The sequence below is a fragment of the Leucopleurus acutus genome, assembly GCF_964270905.1.
Source record: "Leucopleurus acutus genome assembly, chromosome: 6".
Lineage (NCBI taxonomy): Eukaryota > Metazoa > Chordata > Mammalia > Artiodactyla > Delphinidae > Leucopleurus > Leucopleurus acutus.
The window spans coordinates 44,392,688-44,412,655 of record NC_139149.1 but is presented as its reverse complement, the minus strand read 5'-3'; the positions used below and the strand labels follow the sequence as shown (position 1 = coordinate 44,412,655).

General features: G+C 39.0%; 1 protein-coding gene across 1 annotated transcript in view; it reads right to left on the bottom strand.

The window, feature by feature from the left end:
• The window catches only part of GPD2 (glycerol-3-phosphate dehydrogenase 2), a 95,319-nt gene extending 75,590 nt beyond the window's left edge, over positions 1–19,729 (bottom strand). Inside the window, exons 1-2 of the mRNA XM_082841922.1 lie at positions 19,437–19,729; positions 1,295–1,466 (exon numbers count right to left, since the gene is read on the bottom strand). Of these exons, the coding sequence (XP_082698048.1) occupies positions 1,295–1,466; positions 19,437–19,538 (274 nt within the window). The 5' untranslated portion in view covers positions 19,539–19,729. The remainder of the gene's footprint in view (positions 1–1,294; positions 1,467–19,436) is intronic.
• Positions 19,730–19,968: the final 239 nt, after the last annotated feature.

Genomic DNA, 19,968 nt, shown 5'->3' with positions numbered 1-19,968 from the left:
TCAAGTGGGGGTCCTGTGCAATCACAGTAAATCTAGTGTACTTTTTGGCTTATGTGTGCCTAATCTCACGAAATTTATTTCATTTCTGTAAAACTAAAATCTACCAGATATGCAAAGTAACTAAGTCTAGGGTGGGTGTGGTAGTAACTTAATCTGAGAAAAATTATTCCATGTAATAAACTATTACCACTGAATATGAAACTGCAATGAATACTGAACCTTATAGAGTAACTAAAATAATTTGGAGTCAAAATTCCTTGCAGCAGTACCCAGTCCAATGTGATATATCTAAAAATAATCACAAAGGATGATTTCTCCAGGACAATTGGTTCTAAAAGTCTTTTGCCTTCATGTTATTAATGGCAGCTATAATACTATCTACAATTTATTGAGTTTCTACTTTGTGTGACAAGCACTGTTTTAAATCCTCTTCATGATTATGCATTTAATCCTCATAACAATCATTAACGGAAGATATTTCTTTCCTTATTTGAAAGATGAGGGACCTTAGAGAAATTAAGTAACTTGCTTAAGTGTGTGTGCGTGTGTGTGTATATACACATACATACATCTGATACAGCAGCTCAGCCAGGATATGTACTCAGATTTCTTTGATTCCAAACTCCACACTAATAACCACAGGCAAAAGAAGCAAATCATTAAATATATCATATGTAAGAGCCTTGGTGTTCCATACTAAAATTTCTTTCTTTATATATCCTGTTGCCATTTTGAAAGAACTTCTCATAATATCTTTCCCGAAGCTGACTAATAGAGTGAGACAGAACTACAGGTTAGCAAGTCTTTTCCATTATTCAGTCACCTGAACTAGAGTTTCCCAAACTGTAGTCTGTATTTCATTGGAAGAGATTATTTTAATAGAGAAACAAAAAGAATTATTTTAATAGATTAATTCATTTTAATAAATCTTTTTATTAAAGATAAATCACTGACATAAATGTGATTTTAGGTGATACACAAATAATTTTATTTCACATAAATGTACTTTACTGTGTATTAAAAAAACTAACCAGAACATCAAATCAATGAATTCACAGGAATATAAAGTTTTCTTTTAAATAAATTCATTTCAGTGTAAAAGACAAACTATACTTCATTTCAAAATTGTGCAAGTACCTACATTTTAACAACGGGAAGGTGCTTCACAAAGAATGGAAAATTAAGCAATGCAACAGAAACGTGACTTCCCAGCACGGAGCGCACACTGTGTGTTTATATCAGAAGGACAGATGAAACCTTTACCTGTGTTACATCCACCCACACCAGGACTCACCTCTGGTGACTGCATCTAGGGCACAGCCACTTCCTGTTGCTCCTCCTCCAATGACAAGTACATCGAATTCAGACGTGTTTTTCAAAGTCAGTATCTGAGCTTCTCTGGACGGAGGCTCCCTGTTAACAGGTTCTGAGACGTAGTCTGCTGCTTCAACAAAGGCCAGGTTCACCTGAGGTAAAAGACCATTTTCAAATGTTTGTCTGGAATGCCAATTTAATACATTTTACAATGTACTAAAAAAAGATTTGCAATGGAGATAAGGATAACCAGAGCTAGACCGGAGTCTACAGTCCACATGGAGTGAATGATAGAACCAACTGCCTTGGAGAAAAAAAAAGTCCTTAAAATTCTGTGTTTTTTTTTTTTTTTTCCATGAATCATAACTATTTAACCGTGGAACACCTGGTTTCAGATTCAATATCTCAACTGATCGTTTTGGTTTCATATACAACCAAGTTCAATTAATTCCCACACTGTACAGCAATTCCCAAATACCTTGTCTAAGACAATTTATAGGAGAACATAAGGAAATGTTTTACCCGGTAGCAGCCATTCATTCAGATAACATTTAAAAGTGTGGAAAGGAGGAGGAAAAAGCACTTTATGCCTTTCCGCAATTTCTTAAAAGTGTATGTTCTTCATTCGTTAATTCCCCTGACAAAAATATATTCTTGAGTCAGTACAATTAAAAAGAATCTGTTCACAACAGACGTTATTATCCAGTTTAAAATCAGCTCTGGCCAATGGGAATAATATTATATAAAGATTTTAGTCAGAGGCTTCCCCATTCAACGTTTTAACAGAAAATTATAGATTTTATATATTTAATACACGCTATTTCAATTTGTGAAAGCTTTAACAATAATATAATTAAAGCCAGCCATAGTCCCCTAAATGATAATGACCTTCCTTATTTCTAGTTCTTTCATTAGAATATAAGTTATCATCCTAAATCAAAAATGATGCTAGTCTTTATATTAAAAAAAGTAGTAAGTCAGAGTCAAAAGCTTAGAAAAACAGATATGTATCTGTTTTTTCTCCAAAATGCGAATACCAGGTTCGTTCACTATACTGAACAGTGCTGGTCACTATTGCTCTAACAGTTAGTATTCCACAGATATGTGGCTTCTATTTTCTTTTCTTTAAATCACAGCATTAGCACAATCCACAGGGGCAGCATTCTTCCCATTCTGCTGAAGGGCCATGTCTGAAGCTCTGAACCACAAGGCCAAGCTTCTTCCAGAAAAGGTGGTCTTAGCTCTGACCAAGAGATTGTTCTGATAAGTGATTTTTTACTCATTTAAATAAAATAGACCAAAGTGCTCCTTATAATTGGATTTCTATTTTAAAAAACCTAAAAGCCATAGAGCACATTGAAAGAAACCTGGATTAGAATCAGAGGGTCCTGGCTTATATCTTAGCACTTGTGTTTACTAGTAAAGGGACTTTGGACCGATTATCTCTCTGGCTTTTGTTTCTTCATTTGCAACGTGGGATAAAACCCCTGTGATGTCTCTATCTCTTTATCTTTGGGTTACCCTCAGTAAGGGAATAATGATATGAAAGTAGGTAGTAAACTATTAATTACACCAAAGAGGAGTTGTATTATTGTTAAATAATTTGATTCCTTAATAGCAGGGAACAGGAAACTTTCAAAACATATTTTACTAAGTATCATAAATACAAAACGTTATAATCTGGTACCATAATTTTTCAGACTATTAATTCAGATTCCAAACCACAAAAATCTTGCGCTTCCTTATATAACTCCTCCTAATTGTCTGCTAATAACCATTTCCCCATGTTCATATTTACATGCATTTAAGGTAACAAGCTAAATAAATGTAACTGGCTAGGTGCTGTGGAGAATATAAGACGCCTTTCAGTCATGGTCTTTGTTTTCCATCATCTAAGGAGAAGAATGAAAAAAACCACACACACACACACACACACACACACACACGGTAAACACATACAAGAACAAATGCCAAAATAGAGGAAAAAAAAAAAAGCACCAAGCTATGACCATTCAGATTAGAGAGGGAGAGTCTTTCATCTGAGGCTTTCAACTGGGCCATGACAGATGGATAAGACATGAACATGAGACTGACAAGTGACTAAACGCCAGAGCATTTTCACACATCAAAAGAATTGTGCTGACATTTGCTGCTTGGTAAGTTCTCTAGAAATAGTTGAAAATAAATGTAAGGACGGTACTATGGTAGAGTTCATTAGAACTTGGCAATACTAACAGACCCCATTCTACTCTGCTCACAGGTTGCAACCATGGAGATTAAACTCAGCAGAACCTCTTCTTCAGCAAGTACACCAGATCTGATGGGCATTTCTCATGCCTTTTGTGCATCTCTCCACTGACTACGCTGTTTCTCCTGCCCTCATCCCCTGACTCATACTTCTCATCGGTACGCTCTAACCTGTCTCATCCTAACAAACAGTAAAAAAAATGTCTCTTACATATGTTTCTAACAATCAGCATGAAAATTCTTGAAGTAACTGTATACCCTTGCTTTTCTACTGCCTCACCTCCTATTCACTCCCCAACTCAAGTTTAATATGGATTTTCACACACACCAGCACCACCACCATGACCAGACCACCAACACTGACCAATGTCCACTATGCTGCCAAACCCAGTGAGCACTTTTCATCCTCATTTCAGTTGTCATCTCAGCACATTCACTCACCTCAGCATCTGGAAGATGTCAGTCTGAAATGACGACCTCTCTCTCTCTCTCTCTCTCTCTCTCTCTCTCTCTCTCTCTCTCTCCCTCCAGCCTCTTGAACTCACTCTCTAGTTTCCTTTGGATGTCTGTCTGCTGTCCAACATTAATCACTGAGGTTCCTCTTGAGTTTGTCCTATTCACTCTTCTCAGATGACTAAAAACTCTCTCTAGGGAACATCATCTTCCTCCATATTATCAGATATCTTTCATACCACCCTGACCCTCAATTATGCTCCCCTATTCCAGAACCTGGATATCAAACTTCCTACTTCATTTCGATGTCTCACGTTATCTCAAAATTCTACTGATAACTTTATCTCCCCAAACTTTTTTCCCTATAAATTTTCCTCATTTCAGTGAAGGTACTATTATATATCTAGTTGCTTGTGCCACTCTCTTAAGTCTCCTCTCTGGTCAGTCATTGAGTTCTATAAATTCCACCACCTAAAAAAATTCTCACATCTAGTCACATCATCTTCACTGCCTTTCAAGTCCAGGTATCTTCCCTTTCCTCTATATTAAAATGATATCCTCCTTCAGGTCTTCACACAGTTACTATTCGTTCTTCCAAGTCATTCTCCATACTGAAGCTGGGGTAATCATGTAAAAACCCAAATAATGTCATTTCCACGTGTAAAACCCTTCAAGAGCTTTTGACCTAATACAACATAAAGGTAAGCATCTTTAGTTTCTAAGGTGCGTCATAGTTTTTCAGAGTAGCTTAAATCTAACAAAGAAATGGACAATACCAAGTGCTGGTGGTGATACAACACAATTGGAACTCTCTTATATTGCTGATGGAAATGCAAAATAATCCAGCTATTTTGGAAAACAATTTGAGAGTTCTAATAAAGGTGAACATACACTTACCATACAGTGGCCCCCCCCCAGGTGATTTACTCAAGAGAAATCAAAACCTGTGTTCACACAAAAACCTGTAGGCAAATATTTACAGTGGCTTTATTTATAATTGCCAAAAATTATTAAAAACTCGAACATCCTTCAACTGGTGAATGACTAAACAAACTCTCATGCACCCATGCACTGGAATAATAATTGGCAATAAAAAGAACAAATTACTGATAGTCACAACAACATGAATGGATCTCAAAAGCATCATGCTAAGTCACAGGTTGAAAAATTATGGCTTTCCACCCAAATCTGGCTGCTACCTATTTTAATAAAGTTTTATTGCAACACAGCCACACCCAATCATTCATGCCTAGTACACGACTGCAGTAGCAGAGAGGAGTAGTTGCAACAGAGAAGGTATGGTCTGCAAGCCTAAAACATGTACTGCTGGGCCCTTTAGAGAAAAGTTTGCCAATCCCTGTGCCAAGTGAGAGAAGAAAGACTCAGGAGTCTACATAGGGCATGATTCCATTTACATGATGTTCTGCAAAAGCAAAAGTATATGGTCAGAAAACAGATCAGTGATGGTCAGGGTCTGGAGATGTGGTGGGGAGGAATGACCACAGAGAACATGAGAGCTTTTGAGGATGACAGAAATGTTCTATATCTTGACTGTGGTGGTGGTTATATGACCATATGCTCTTGTCAAAACTCACAGAACTGTACGTCATAAAGGGTGAATTTTACTGCATGTAAATTACACCCCAAATCATACCTCAATAAACTTGACTTAAAAAATAATAAGGGGCTTCCCTGGTGGCGCAGTGGTTGAGAGTCTGCCTGCCGGTGCAGGGGACATGGGTTCGAGCCCTGGTCTGGGAAGATCCCACATGCCGCGGAGCAACTAGGCCCGTGAGCCACAACTGCTGAGCCTGCGCAACTGGAGCTTGTGCTCCGCAACAAGAGAGGCCACGACAGTGAGAGGCCCGCACACCGCGATGAAGAGTGGCCCCCGCTTGCCGCCACTAGAGAAAGCCCACGCACAGAAACGAAGACCCAATACAGCCAATCAATCAATCAATCAATCAATAGAAATACTGTAGAATTATTTTTAAAATAATAATAAGTAACCATATACACAGCAATTATGCGCCAGGCATTATTATTAGGGTTTTCCTTTTTTCACTCACTTGATCCTCACAGTGACTCTGTGAGTTAGGTACTACTATGATTTCCATTTTACAGAAGGAGTAACTGAGACACAGAAGTTAAGCACTTGGCCTGTGATTACACAGCTGGTATATGGTAGAGCTAGGAATTGAACTAATGCAGCCTGGTGACACAGACTAAGTTTTACATCACTACAACATACTGATTCTACGTATAATTTGAGAAAAATTAAGAAACAGACTAAATCGTTATAATAGGATGAGATATCACCAGTTATCAAATGCAGAAAGTTTGGGGGGTTTTTTGTGGTATGGTTCTGTCGTGGGGGTTTTGCTGAACAATCCTTCCCAAAATATTTTTTTTTAAATATACGGCACTATTGAGGGTAATTTATTTAATTTCTGACACTACATTTAAAACAACACTTTATTTTTGTTTATTTTTTTCATAAAAGCTGGAAAGTGTTGCAACTGAGAAGCTAAGCACAAGTTTATTTTAGAGGCAGTAAACACAGCCTAAGGCCCTCCTTATAATTATGACAAGAGAAAGACTCATTTGGGCTTCATATGGCTTTGAGTCACAGAAACACATCTGCACTCTACCTTCCCTAGAATATGTCGATTGAGGAGAAATAAAAGAAAAGCAGTAGGAATAAAACAGTAGTGGTAAGTAACAGCACGCTTTAAGAAAGGGGACCTTTGTGCTCCAAATCTTCCCAGACCTGCTAATCAAACTTCGCAGACAAATTAATCAAGGCAGTTGATTGAACAGGAATCTGGACTGATCCAGAGATTCTGGGAGAAGGTTTGGAAAGGCAACATGCCCTAAGTCACCTAAGAAGACACCTCACGCACCACTGCACTTCCTCATCCAGTGGAGGCCCTCAACGATTCTACAGACTGGAGGACAAAACAAAAAGATAAAGAGGAAATTATCATATTGCTTAACAGGTGGATTAAAGATAGAGAAGAAGCTATAAGAGCCATGGGAGGCAGGAGCCAGACCTGAGAAGGTTTCCTGGAAACCACAGCTAAATCAGGTCAAGAAAGACTAATAGGCATTAGCTGGGTGAAAATGCCAGGAAAGGAAGTTGGCACAGCATGTGCTAAAACCAGAAGTCATTGTAGTGAATTGGTCAGCATACTACTTTCTTAAAAACGTGAGTTACACATCCAATATTTAAAAATTGTTCTCCATATCTGTGAGTCTATTTCTGTTTTGTAACATTTGTTCACGTTTTTCAGATTTCACATATAACTAAAAACATAGAGTATTTGTCTTTATCTGACGAATTTCAATTAGCATAATACCCTCCAGGTCTATCCATGTTGTCACAAATGGGAAGATTTCACTCTTTTTTTTATGGCTAATATTCATCGCATATATATACCACATCTTCTTTATCTATTCATCTGTCAGTGGATACAGGTTGCTTCCATATTTGCCTATTGTAAATAACGCAGCAATGAACACTGGGGTGCATGTATCTTATTGAATTAATGTTTTTATTTTCTTCAGGTAAATACCCAGGTCACCAGCGGGGAGAGGGTGGGAGGATGGGAGAAATAGGTAAAGGGAATTAAGAGGTACAAACTACCAGTTATAAAATAAATAAGTCACAGGGATGTAATGTACACCACAGGGAATGTAGTCATTAATACTATACTAACTTTGGTGCATAATCTATAAAAATATCAAATCACTATGTTGTACACCTGGAACTAATATAACATTGTGAGTTGACTATACTTCAACTTAAAAAAAATATAAATAAGTACCATAAATTGCTATATTTCACATAAAAATTAGGATTTCTATCTGAGATCTGCTGAAACTGAACAGCAGCTGCTGCCCTTAGGCAGGGCTGTGCACCCTTGTTAGCCCAGGATTCCCACTCACTGGCTTCACACTTTTATCATCCCAGCCTGGCCCCTGCAGGCATGTAAGTTTGCTAAGCCTGGACTAAAGACAGGACAAGTCCAGCACTATCAGATTCAGGATCTATTACCTAATTCAGCCACTGACGTCAGAAGAAAGGAGAGCCCAAGACACAAAGCAAACTGCCTTGTGCCTAGCATAAGTCCAAGCACAGATCCAAAACAAAAAATTCTTATCTTGGTAGAATTAGGAGAATACCTAATATTTAATATTACTTTGATGTTGTTATTTCTGATTATATTTAATTATCGTGAGCTGTGGGGAAGTAGGTGGGTTTTTTTTAACTTGTAAGCAAAGGTTCCTCTACATTTTAAAAACATAAAATTCCTCCAGCATTCTGATAGCAAACATATGGCTTTTGTCAAGAGATTGGCACATAAAACACCTATACAGAATTGAAAGCCGAGTTCATAATCTTTGAGAGTTTACATCCCAGAGAACAAAATGGGATTCAGAATGAGATCAGTTTTACTATGTCTGTACACCATTAGACTTGCAAATTTAAAAAAATATATATCCTGGACATTTGCAACTTCAGGTGAGACCGAAAACAAGACCTAGTAATTAGTGTCTATTTCTGAAAGAAATGCATACTTAAAGACCACATGCAATTAACAACCAGGCTGTCCTGTAATCATGTAGAGTGATAACTGGAGAATAAAGTAGGGTTTCATGCAAATCACTTCTTACTGCAACTATCACTCTCTCTCTCTCTCTTTCTCTCATTATGTGATTGAATCATATATATTGATAATGGAATCATTAGATTTAAGGGGAATGGCTTCATGTTTTGTTGTCACTGAAAAATACCATATTCCATATTCCTGGAAAGGAAATGCAATAAGCATCTCCTTAGAATGAATCCTAAGATGTTTTAATGACCTTTCACCTCCTGAATCACTTTGATTCTAAACAATGGTGTTTCTTCTTATACTTACAGGACAGTAAGCAACATTTCTCAATATAAACGTACTGGCTGAGGGATTCATGATTATTCAGTAGGAAGACTGGCTAATAGGTGGACCGTCATCTCCACTGGGGACCAGACAAGAGAAAATAAAACAAGTCCATCTTTCTAGGGTGGCTAAGAAACGAGCTCTAGCTCACCTTGAAGGTGCTATCGCGCCTTTAAGTGGTTGTGATTCCTTTAAGAAATCGCAAGGAAGCTCTTTTAATACCAATCACAACATAGCCAAATCATTAAATTATACAACTTTTTTATAGCTGAAAAATAGGAAAAACCCTTTGGCTTTGTCTGAATCTACTTCAAATAAAATCACATAACTACGTGATCTGAGGTTTGAGGGATACGTTTTACCAGTTTTCAAATAAGTATTTGAAAGACATAGAATATGTGTTTGGAGGTGTCTAAACTTGATATTGCTCTTCTATTCCAATAGTGTGCTGAGAATGAAAGGATCTAGAGAGGGAGCCTGAGAGCAGGGAGTGCAGAGAGGGAAGAAGAGCTGCTGCTAGCCCACACAATAACAAGTCAGGTCCCTTGGGTCTTACCATGACACCGAAGTGGGGCTTCCCTGGTGGTGCTGGTTGAGAATCTGCCTGCTAATGCAGGGGACACAGGTTCGAGCCCTGGTCTGGGAGGATCCCACATGCCACGGAGCAACTAGGCCCGTGTGCCACAACTACTGAGCCTGCGCGTCTGGAGCCTGTGCTCCGCAACAAGAGAGGCCGCGATAGTTAGAGGCCCACGCACTGCGATGAAGAGTGGCCCCCGCTTGCCAAAACTAGAGAAAGCCCGCGCACAGAAACGAAGACCCAACACAGCAAAAATAAATAATAATTTAAAAAAAAAGGAGGGAGTCATCCTTTGACCAGTGAGGAAACGGAGTTTTGTTATTCTTTGGGCAAGTAACTGAGAGAATCAGAATCTGATCCCTGGTTTGACTCCAAATCCCATGTCCTCAGCTCTGCTAGGTTATCTTTCCCTGTATGTGTGGGTTACCTAGGGCTCTAGGTCCACCCGCCTTGCAGGCACCAGCGTTGCAGGGAACAGCTGATGGCAGCCAGTGGAATCAGAAGTCTGAGAGAACCTGCTTTGCCCATGGCCAGACACCCCAGGCAGTGACACCGAGGGTTCCACGAAATAGCACTTTTCCTTAAAAACCTCCCTAACACATACATTTGGAAATGGATACAGAACTGAAATGGGACTCACTTTCCCCCCCCAATCCCTCTCAGGTGAATAAAATGCTGACCCATTGAGCCAAAGGACCATTTCCAAGTTTCTCAATCCAGATGGCCCTTGGCTGCATTTTAATTTTAAGTTCAAAATAGTTTGGGGTATAATTTGTGATGCACGTTTTCCATTTCCCGGTGAATTATTTCATCAAATATATACACATTTATACTTTTTCTAGTTTATACTCACAAGCATATAATTGGATCTCAGAACTTCTTTGTTGAAAAATCACAAATTTTGAAATAAAGCATGTAAAATTATTTTGCCTAACATTGTCTAACATCTTAAAGCATCTATTTTCTTAATTTGCAAACTCTACCAAAAGGGGGCCTACCTAGCATTAACACAATGTAACTATTAAGCTGGAGAGGGAAGCTAGTAGACTTTTCCCAAAGCATTTCTAGAAAGTTTCCTCAGTCCCACAATATCCCTAAAAAGTTTCTTAAGGAGGCCTTAAAATGGATAAATAGTTGAAAGTGAAATGCAAAGTCAAATCAAAATGAATGTCAATGTTGCTCAGTTAGCAACAGCCTACAAGCTCACCAGCTGTCAACGCTAATCATAGCTCAGTCGTTGACTCACTGTGTGACCTATCGCAGTACAGTTAACCTCGCGGATTTTGTATGCCAGCAATAAAATAGCATCACAAACTCCTCGAAGGCCTGATGTGAGTTATAACTCAAAGATACTGCCATGGCCCCACTTTGGGAGCGAAGTGTTAAATAAAAACCAAAATTATAAGGAAAATGATAGGATGCACTTCAAAGAACATTTCCAGCTCTGTCTGCATAATTTCAGTACTTTCATGAAACAAGCCTCTGAGAAACGGTTAACCATATAGAGTTAGTTTCAACTCGCCTTCTGGAAAATACAATGTGTTCAGAATCCTCATCGAGCTTTAGATATCAGACACAGCCCCAACATATTTAGTTGTGTTTCTAGGAGAAAAACAATTCTTCCAGGAATCTAGGCACAGCGTTCTAAACAAGAGAAGAAAATGAATTATACAGTCTTTGGCATAAGCTCTAACAGTAAAACTGTTATCAAAAAAATGCAGCTTATTTGTCAAACTGATTAGAAATTAAAGTCAGGACACAGATTTAATGGCTGGATGCTTAAAACTTTTTCTCTTCTTCCAGAGAACACTGCTGGATTACACTTCCCACCCTCCCTTACAGCTGGCTAGAAAGGATCCAGTGGGTCAAAAAGCTATAAAACATGGAGAAGCCACTAGAATAAAGGGACATAGGTCCGTGAATGACTACAAGAAACAATTCCCCACCTAGTCACACTGAAGTGTAATGTGAGTAAGGAAGAAACCTTCATTATAAGCCACTGAGCTCTGGGAGCTGCTTATTACACCAATTAGCTTACTCCACTTGATACACAAATAGTAGATATATTTAGCATTACAACCCAAGATTTGCAATTCCCATACTTTGTATACAGTCCAGAATCTTCCACTGACGGGTTAGACCCCACCATATATAGAAAAATAAATCCATAGAGATAAAGCTCCAAAAGGACAGATAATCAAATGCAAACCATGGTGCAGAGACATTTCTTCCTTCACGTTTAACGTAATGCTGATGCTGACAGCTCTCTAAGCAGGCAGATGAACCTTGAAGCCTATTATTCAACCACTAGTCCTTTCTCCTCCTAAATATACATTCTTCATGGGGTCTCTAACACTACAGTTCCCACCTAAACATTAAAATCAACAGAAATGAAGATTGTTCGAGAACAGTTCCTGTTACAGCACTTTTATAAGATGTTTTTAAGAGAAATGCTGTTTATGAACCTACGAAAAATGCCTCTGGAGATGTAAGACTGTTTACTCAGAGAGGACAAACGAGTCTGGTAGCCAGAACTACCTCACAAAGTTAAAAGCAATCTGGTAAGCAGAAAGCCAACGTGTCAGGTGATAATTTCAGCTACATTAGTGCTCGGGAAGATTTCTACCGATTTCAGACCCACAGATACCCTTTAGCTTAGGAGCCAGAAGAATGTTTACAACTGAGGTTAAATTCTTCAAGATACTAAGTGCATTCAAAAAATAAATAGTTATATTCAATCAAAGATACTATTGAAAAGTGATACTTAAGTAGAATTTTTACAATTGAAATTTTCTCAGCTGACACCTTGTCCTAGATGTTATGCTTATGATTTTAAGTATAACTTAAAAAAAATTTAAAGCACTTTTAGTTTTACAAAAAAAATTGAGAGGACATTCCAGAGATTTCCCATATACCTCCTGCCCCACATACAGCTTCCCCCATTATCAACATCACTCACCAGAGTGGCACATTTTTTCCCAAAGATGAACCTACACTGATACATCATAATCACCCAAAGGCCGTAGTTTACTCAAGGGTTCACTCTTGATGTTGGACATTCTGTGGTTTTGGACAATGTATCATCACGACAGTATCACACAAAGTATTTTCATTGCCCTAAAAATCCTCTGTGATCTGCCTATTCATCTCCCTGCATACATCCCTGGCAACCACTGATCTTTTTACCGTCTCCAAAGTTTTGCCCTTTCTGGAATGTCATATGGCTGGATTCATACAGTGTGCAGCCCTTTCAGATTGGCTTCTTTCACTGAGTCATACGCATTAAGGTTCCTCCATGTCTCCTCACGGCTTGATGGCTCATTTCTTTTTAGTGCTGAATGATGTTCCATTGTGTGGATGGACCACAGTTTATTTATTCATTCGCCTACTGAAGCCCATTTTGATTGATTCCAAGTTTTGGCAATTACGAATAAAGCTGCTACAAATATCCATGTGCAGGTTTTTGTGTGGACATAAGTTTTCAGCTTCTTTGGGTAAATATCAATAGGTGTGACTGCTGGATCATATGGTGAGAATATGGTTAGTTTTGTAAGACACCACCCAACTATGGCATTCCAAAGTGGCTGTGTCATTTTGCATTCCCACCAACAATGAATGAGGGTTCCTGTAGCTCCACATCCTCACTAGTATTTAGTGTGCTTATGATTTTGATTGGTTGTGCTTATAATTTTTTTAAAATTTATTTATTTATTTTTGGCTGTGTTGGGTCTTCGTTTCTGTGCGTGGGCTTTCTCTAGCTGCAGCTAGTGGGGGCCACTATTCATCGCGGTGCGCGGGCCTCTCACTGTCGCGGCCTCTCGTTGCAGAGCTCAGGTTCCAGACGCGCAGGCTCAGTAGTTGTGGCTCACGGGCCTAGTTGCTCCGCGGCATGTGGGATCTTCCCGGACCAGGGCTCGAACCCGTGTCCCCTGCATCGGCAGACAGATTCTCAACCACTGTGCCACCAGGGAAGCCCTGTGCTTATAATTTTGATTTCTCTTTGATTGCTATTCATCTTAAGGTTTCTCTAACCTCTACCAGTTTCTCTGGCCAGCAGTTAATGTAAGCAGCATTATGCCAATAAAAAGCTCAGCTATTTAAAGAAACCTGGTGCTGTATCTCTCTTATTACGCCAAACAAGGCTAGGTCTATTTCAAATATTTTATATCCTGTATGGGGGTGGGGGGGAAAGAAAGAGGTATAATAGATACTAAAGACCTGCTAATGTGTCAGGTACTGTGATCATTATCTTGTATATTCTGAACTGGTTAGTGCTTGGCAGGGGAGAAAAGCCTGGGAGTAAAGTGACAGTATCCTTACCTTATAAAGAAACTAGAGTTCTGGAAACTTTCATAACCTGTGCACAGTAACAAGCTCACCAAAACCCGGCCACACTTGCTCAACAGACACATTCAGGGAGCTAAATATCTTTTCATTTGAGGATCCATTAAAATAACCCCCAAAGTAGATCTTACTTTGACTAGATATAATCATTCCATTATTTTTTTGCTGCTGCACCAATCCTATCTTTTGAATTTGGGGTCATTGGTACTACCAATCAAAAGACCCTTGTTTACTAGGATCTCTTACAAATAATGTATTGAGAGGGAGAGACTGAGAGTAAAACAATGTTCTCAAAATTCCTATGGATTTTAACTTTCATACTTCACTTTGCCTCGCATTAGCATAAGTATTTTTCCTCACAAAGGTGGTATATAGGTTTACTTACAATTCAACTCACCTAATCCTATCAACTCACTAACATCACCACTATCATGGTTGTCATGTTCCCTTCATTACCATGCATAACAAAGTAAACTATAGCCTTTAGTAATCCACTCAAGGTACAGGCTGTCTCTTACAAAGTGAGAGGCTATTTTGCAAAGCATGAAGATCCTGTCGTTAACAAATATTACTACATCATTGGCTTTAGGAAAGAATAAGTTTAATTGTATTCCCCTTCAAGCTAAATTCTGATTTACCCTCAAAAACCAGGTTTACACCCCCCCCAAAAACAGAGCTTTCTAAATTGTTTCACCATAGAATTACAACAAATAGTGTTGTACTATATATTCATTAATTTATCAAAAAGACTATATTCACATAACTTTTTAGGAACATATCACCATATAAATCAAGTCTGCCGTAAATTATATAAGCTTAAATAGAAAAAAAAAAACCACAGTGGGAACTTCAAGGAACTTATTACTTACAACAGGAAGAAAGTTTAAGCCAGTAATTGGTGTTGTCTACCTTGTTATTGGCTCATCTTCAGATCAGGAATCAAGTAGAAGAGAAAACAGAAGGGTGTTTGTGTGACCGTTTGTAGCCATTCTCCTACAAGCTCAGATGAAGGACAGGCCATTTGCTACTAAACCTCTAAGTCTTAACACGGTATCCCTGAACCCAAGGGTCTCCAAAGATGAGAGCAACTTTCGTGCTCACTATATATTCATATAGTTATTCACACTTTATGTTCATATCACCTGGGAATAACTAACACTTTTGGCAAGTTTACTATATTCCAGGAATTCTCCCAGGCTTTACTGCTCATCAACAGTCCTATGAGGGAAGTAGCACTGTTCCCCCCATCTTGCAGATGGGGGAAAAATGAGGCCTAGAGAATTTAAGAAAATTGCCCATAGTCACTCAGCTGTTCAGAAGCAGAGCTGGGTGTCAGATTCAGACAGTCTGCAAAGACGCTCCAAAGATCGTGTTCTCGTCCTTTCTGTTACGTTGCTATGAACAGAACATCGATGAGAATCTCTCATTTCCTTGATTCTAATAATATCACTCCTTGCACTGAAGAGAGATTCCCTGCCTATGCATGGTGCAGAAAAGAAGAAAAAACCATTCACATCTGGGCTTTGAGAAAGCTCTCTGTGGTTCTCAGGCTTCACCTCAGAGCTGGCTCACAGAGCCCACCACACCTCCAGAGTGGGTAATGGAAGGAACACTTTGAGCACGTGGTACGTGAGAGGCCCACCCTCAGCCCTAAAGAGATCTTTGTTACATCAACCACACCGCTGGGGTTAAAAAGGAGCCCACACTGTTACACCAGTTTCCAGCTAGGAACTAGAAGGTATGAAAGAATTGTGGAGTTTAAAATTTTTTGAAGTTTCCAAAAAAAGGCCTTCAGTGTCTAATGAAAAGACAAAAGCCCGAGGCAGCCCTCAGTTAAAAGTTTAAAATCCTACCCTAGTTTTGCCCCCATTCTTCCCACCCCCCTGAGGAACCCTCCTGCAGCCCTGACTGTAACGCTCTCCACCACTGTTCCTTGCTAAGGTTTACCGCCTCCGAAGCTACCCAGGGCCCTCTCTCCTAATTTAAACTCCATTCTCCCACCACCTTGGAATTAGAAAAGGAAGCTGTCCCATGAAGTAACACTTCCCTTTCACTAGACAGTAAGGACACCCAAGAAAAGCAAACTGTCCCGAGAGGAAGACTGGATGTCTTCTAGGTCCCTTCCAATGAAAAGTTTATTATTAAACAGACCTATACTAAACAGTGAATGACAAATACCTTACTCTTGAAAATCTGCACACCACTGCAGGGGTGTTTGCTTGCTACATCCCTGGTGGGATTTAAGATAGTGCTGGGGAGTTTATATCCCACTACACGGCCTCCTGTTCCTTGGCATACAGCTGGTCTGGGGAAAGGAAAAATCAAGAAGGCTTTGAGGAAACTTAGTCACCTACATGTGGGTGAGGAAATAAAAAGAGAGAGAAAATGGAATGAATAGGAAGCCTTTCCAAGACTACTCAAAAAAATCCTACATGTATCACTGGAGGGGGCCTGGAGTGTGGATGCCATTTGTGGTCACAAACCTCCTTCCCTGCAGGTGGACACAGTCAAAAGAGGCCAACATTCCATTCATCTTTCCCCCATCAGCTTCCTCGCTGGAATTGAAGATTTAGGTTGCCCAGCTCCAAAATATAATAATAATAACAACAACAATAACAACAGCTCTCTCCTTAGGCCATGATCTCCATCCTTTCTAAATCTGACCTTATCTCCAAAGAAAAAAAAATCTCTAGGCCTCACTTGGGTCAACAGTGGAGACTCTTCACCACTGAAAAACATAACATAAATGTTAATAGTATGCTTGCATGAAGAAAAGCCACGCCATGAAGTAAAGTGGAACAAAAAAATCTTTGCTATCACCTCTAACCTCCAACCTGCCCACAAGAAATGCCAGTCTTCACAAATGTCTCCATTTCCTCACCTACGGTAGCTTTTATTCAAGCAACTGAGTAAAAGGTAAGTGAACCACATCTTAGTGGATTTCATTGTGTTTTCCATTTAATTAATCAAGAAAGTATATACAATAGTTTTCCTTTTATTCTTTTCCCTGCAAATACAAGCTAATTTAAAAGGGTTTTGTGAGCTGACCTAGCAGCTAAACACTTACAGCACTATCCCGTCACCAAAGGTGCTGAAACAACTGACCAACTTTTACAATCAACCCGTTTGTATTTGGAATACGACCTCTGCCTGTATTTTAGGAAGGAAGCTTTGCACCAGGAATATCAAATGAGCACAAGCTAGGGGCCAGGGGATGCAGAGCTTCGAGTGCAGGAATGCCAGCAAAATGTGCCTCAGCTTAAAAGTCAGCAGACAGTTTTCTCGGCCATCAGTACCTGGGGCTTTCAAAACCAACTTATTCTTAAAGGAGGACAGTTTATCGGTTGCAATCATTTCATAAAACTGGAAAAAAGATAAAAACACAAGCCAATACTTTAAGCATTGCTCTCAAGAAAAACAGAGCGTGCCTAGTCACATTTAAGGTCACAGCTTCTGTAAAATGTAGCCAAATAATGGGTGTCAAGGGGCAGGTTTTTTCTTGACTATTGAAGTCGGGAAAATTTCCTCCCCTAGAATGGCTCTGATTGGCAGATATTCTCTGAGAGAGGACAGCTGAGGCCTGTGGTCATTTTATGTCAATGGCTCAACTGAGATGGTCTCCTCCCCCCTCCTCACACACCCCTCTCTTTTTTTGCCAATCCCTATGGTTACATCCAAAACTGCTACCCAAAATATGCTCACGGCAGTGGCTTAAAGGGACAGGAATCACTGCAAAAAGAATACACACACTTGGGCATATGTCTTATGCAACTCATTGATTGAATATGCCTATGGTGATTTTTCTCAAAAGAACTTGTCAGATTACAATTATAAATGACTTGAAACTGCTGGTATCTGTTTCGTTTGGCTATTAGGGTGGTCAGGATGTCTAACTTAGGAAGGAGAAAATGACAAAATGTCCCAGGAATCAACAGACCTTCATTTTGCTTGATTTTACTGACTAAAATTAACCCCTAACTTGATGGATGGGAGGCAGTATCAACTGCTTATTCTATTCTGTGAAGAAGAAGAGAAGTCAAACAACAATGACAACAAAATATATTTCTGAAACAGTATTCCCTAGGTACAAAGTTAAGTTATAAACTCGGAAATAGAACATGCTTACTGTTGTTAACAGACATGAACCATGTACAAATTTAGCAACAACTTACCATACTAGACATCGTGACCTTTGGCACTGGCACTATCCAATATCGTTTCAGATACCACTGGTAAAAGATGGCAGAAGTAATCTAATCTGTTAAAGTCCATGTCCCAAACAGAACTGCACTTCTAAAATAGCCTGAGCAAAAACAACATCTTTTCACACTTACTTTTAAGGAACCAAGGAAACATTTTAAAAGAAATAGTGCATCAAGCATGTTCAGCAGGTGAGAATTAGCTTCAACAGCAAGTCAGTAATACCTGCAACATGTATACCTAGGGAAACCTTAAGAGTAATGTGCTCACAGTTAAGAATGAAAAAAACCAGCACAACCTGTTCAATATCGTCCATCTTTAGGAGGTAGCACTAGAAATTAGCTTCTTTTTTATTTATAAGCCAGCAAATTGATTCTTCTTAATATGTGTTTTTAACGTGGTATTTCCCATTCAGGACATGGGACTCCAAGCAACGTGGCTGGCTCCACCACCATGTAGCACAAAGAAACAGAAACAACATGTACAAGACAGCCCAGGCAGGGCTTAAAGGTTCTCACAAAAATGTGGGATGTGAGTAGTTCATAGAGAGCCCAGCTACAAATAGCTTCCCAAATTCCTTCACCTCCATCTTTGAATTGGGAATGCACCAACCAACTGGCATCACAAAATGCCCTAATGACATAGGGAAGGGGGAACAGGAGATTAATACTAACTACTGAGGTTAGTATTTCAAGCCTGAAAAGAACAAAACCATTCACCAAAGTTATTTCCTGGCATCAATTTGAACTATGGGAAGGCATAGTTGTAGTGCAAAGGGGAAAAAAAAAACAAAATGAAAATAAACTGAACACTTTAAATTATTTGGAAACTTCATACCAATCTCATTTTCATAGCTTTCTCCCACTAAAAATTTTACCCAATATAAAGTAATAATACTACATAAGTAACTAAACCTTTCAGAAATAAACCCAAGATTCCGAGTTGAGCCTTTTGTATAGGCTCTTTCTTTTCCATTTCCTTTCTCAGCTGCCTGCCTTCTAATAAGACAAACTCTTGGCAGGAGCATAGAAGGTATCCAGACATTTGGATGAACTAGACAAGGAAAGTATAAATGAATAAACCCTGGCACTCTGAAATGAAGCAGTCTTTCAAAACCAAAGAGCCAAAACAGAGGCTAAATAATATAATGCTTTCTGACAAAGAAATTTACTTTTTAAAAAATGAGATATACACAGTTCTCAAGGATCATTAAGGCAGTATTCTAAATTAGTGTCTTTTTCAGATCAAGCTGAGACAGTAATTTCTAAACAATACCATTAGCCTACACACGCCCCATACACAGTTCTTTAACAGATTTGTTTCATATTATAATCAATACATGTACAGTTACTTACTTGCTTCCTTTTGTAATGAGCAAACTGAGAAAGGCCTAGAACAGTTGCAAGAGCACCTCCTCCAACAAGAATAGTCCCTTTCACTGCCTTTTGAAATGCCATTTCTTAGCCTACAGAGACAAAAAAAGAAACAAAAAAGTTATTTGGGATTTTTATCACACAATAATCCAATAACAAAAAGAGACTGCCTAGATTATGAAATTATGTTAAACTAGAAAAGAAAACACACAATAAGGAATTTGTTAACATACCAATTTGTATACCACACTTCAAAAACAATACACAAAAAAACCAAGAAACTGACTTTATAAAATGACCATCCAATAGGAATTAAAGAAAGAAAAATTCAGAGACAACTGAGGTTATTTACATGGTATAAAGTCAAGAGAGCGGTGAAAAGAAATGTGTACCTGACAAAACTGCATGCTGTACTTGCAAATTTGTTCCACCACTAATCCCCTCCACAAAAAGAACTGGTGGAAGTCTTCTGTCACTCAACAGGACAATGAACCTCATGCCTGCTTTGGGTTCT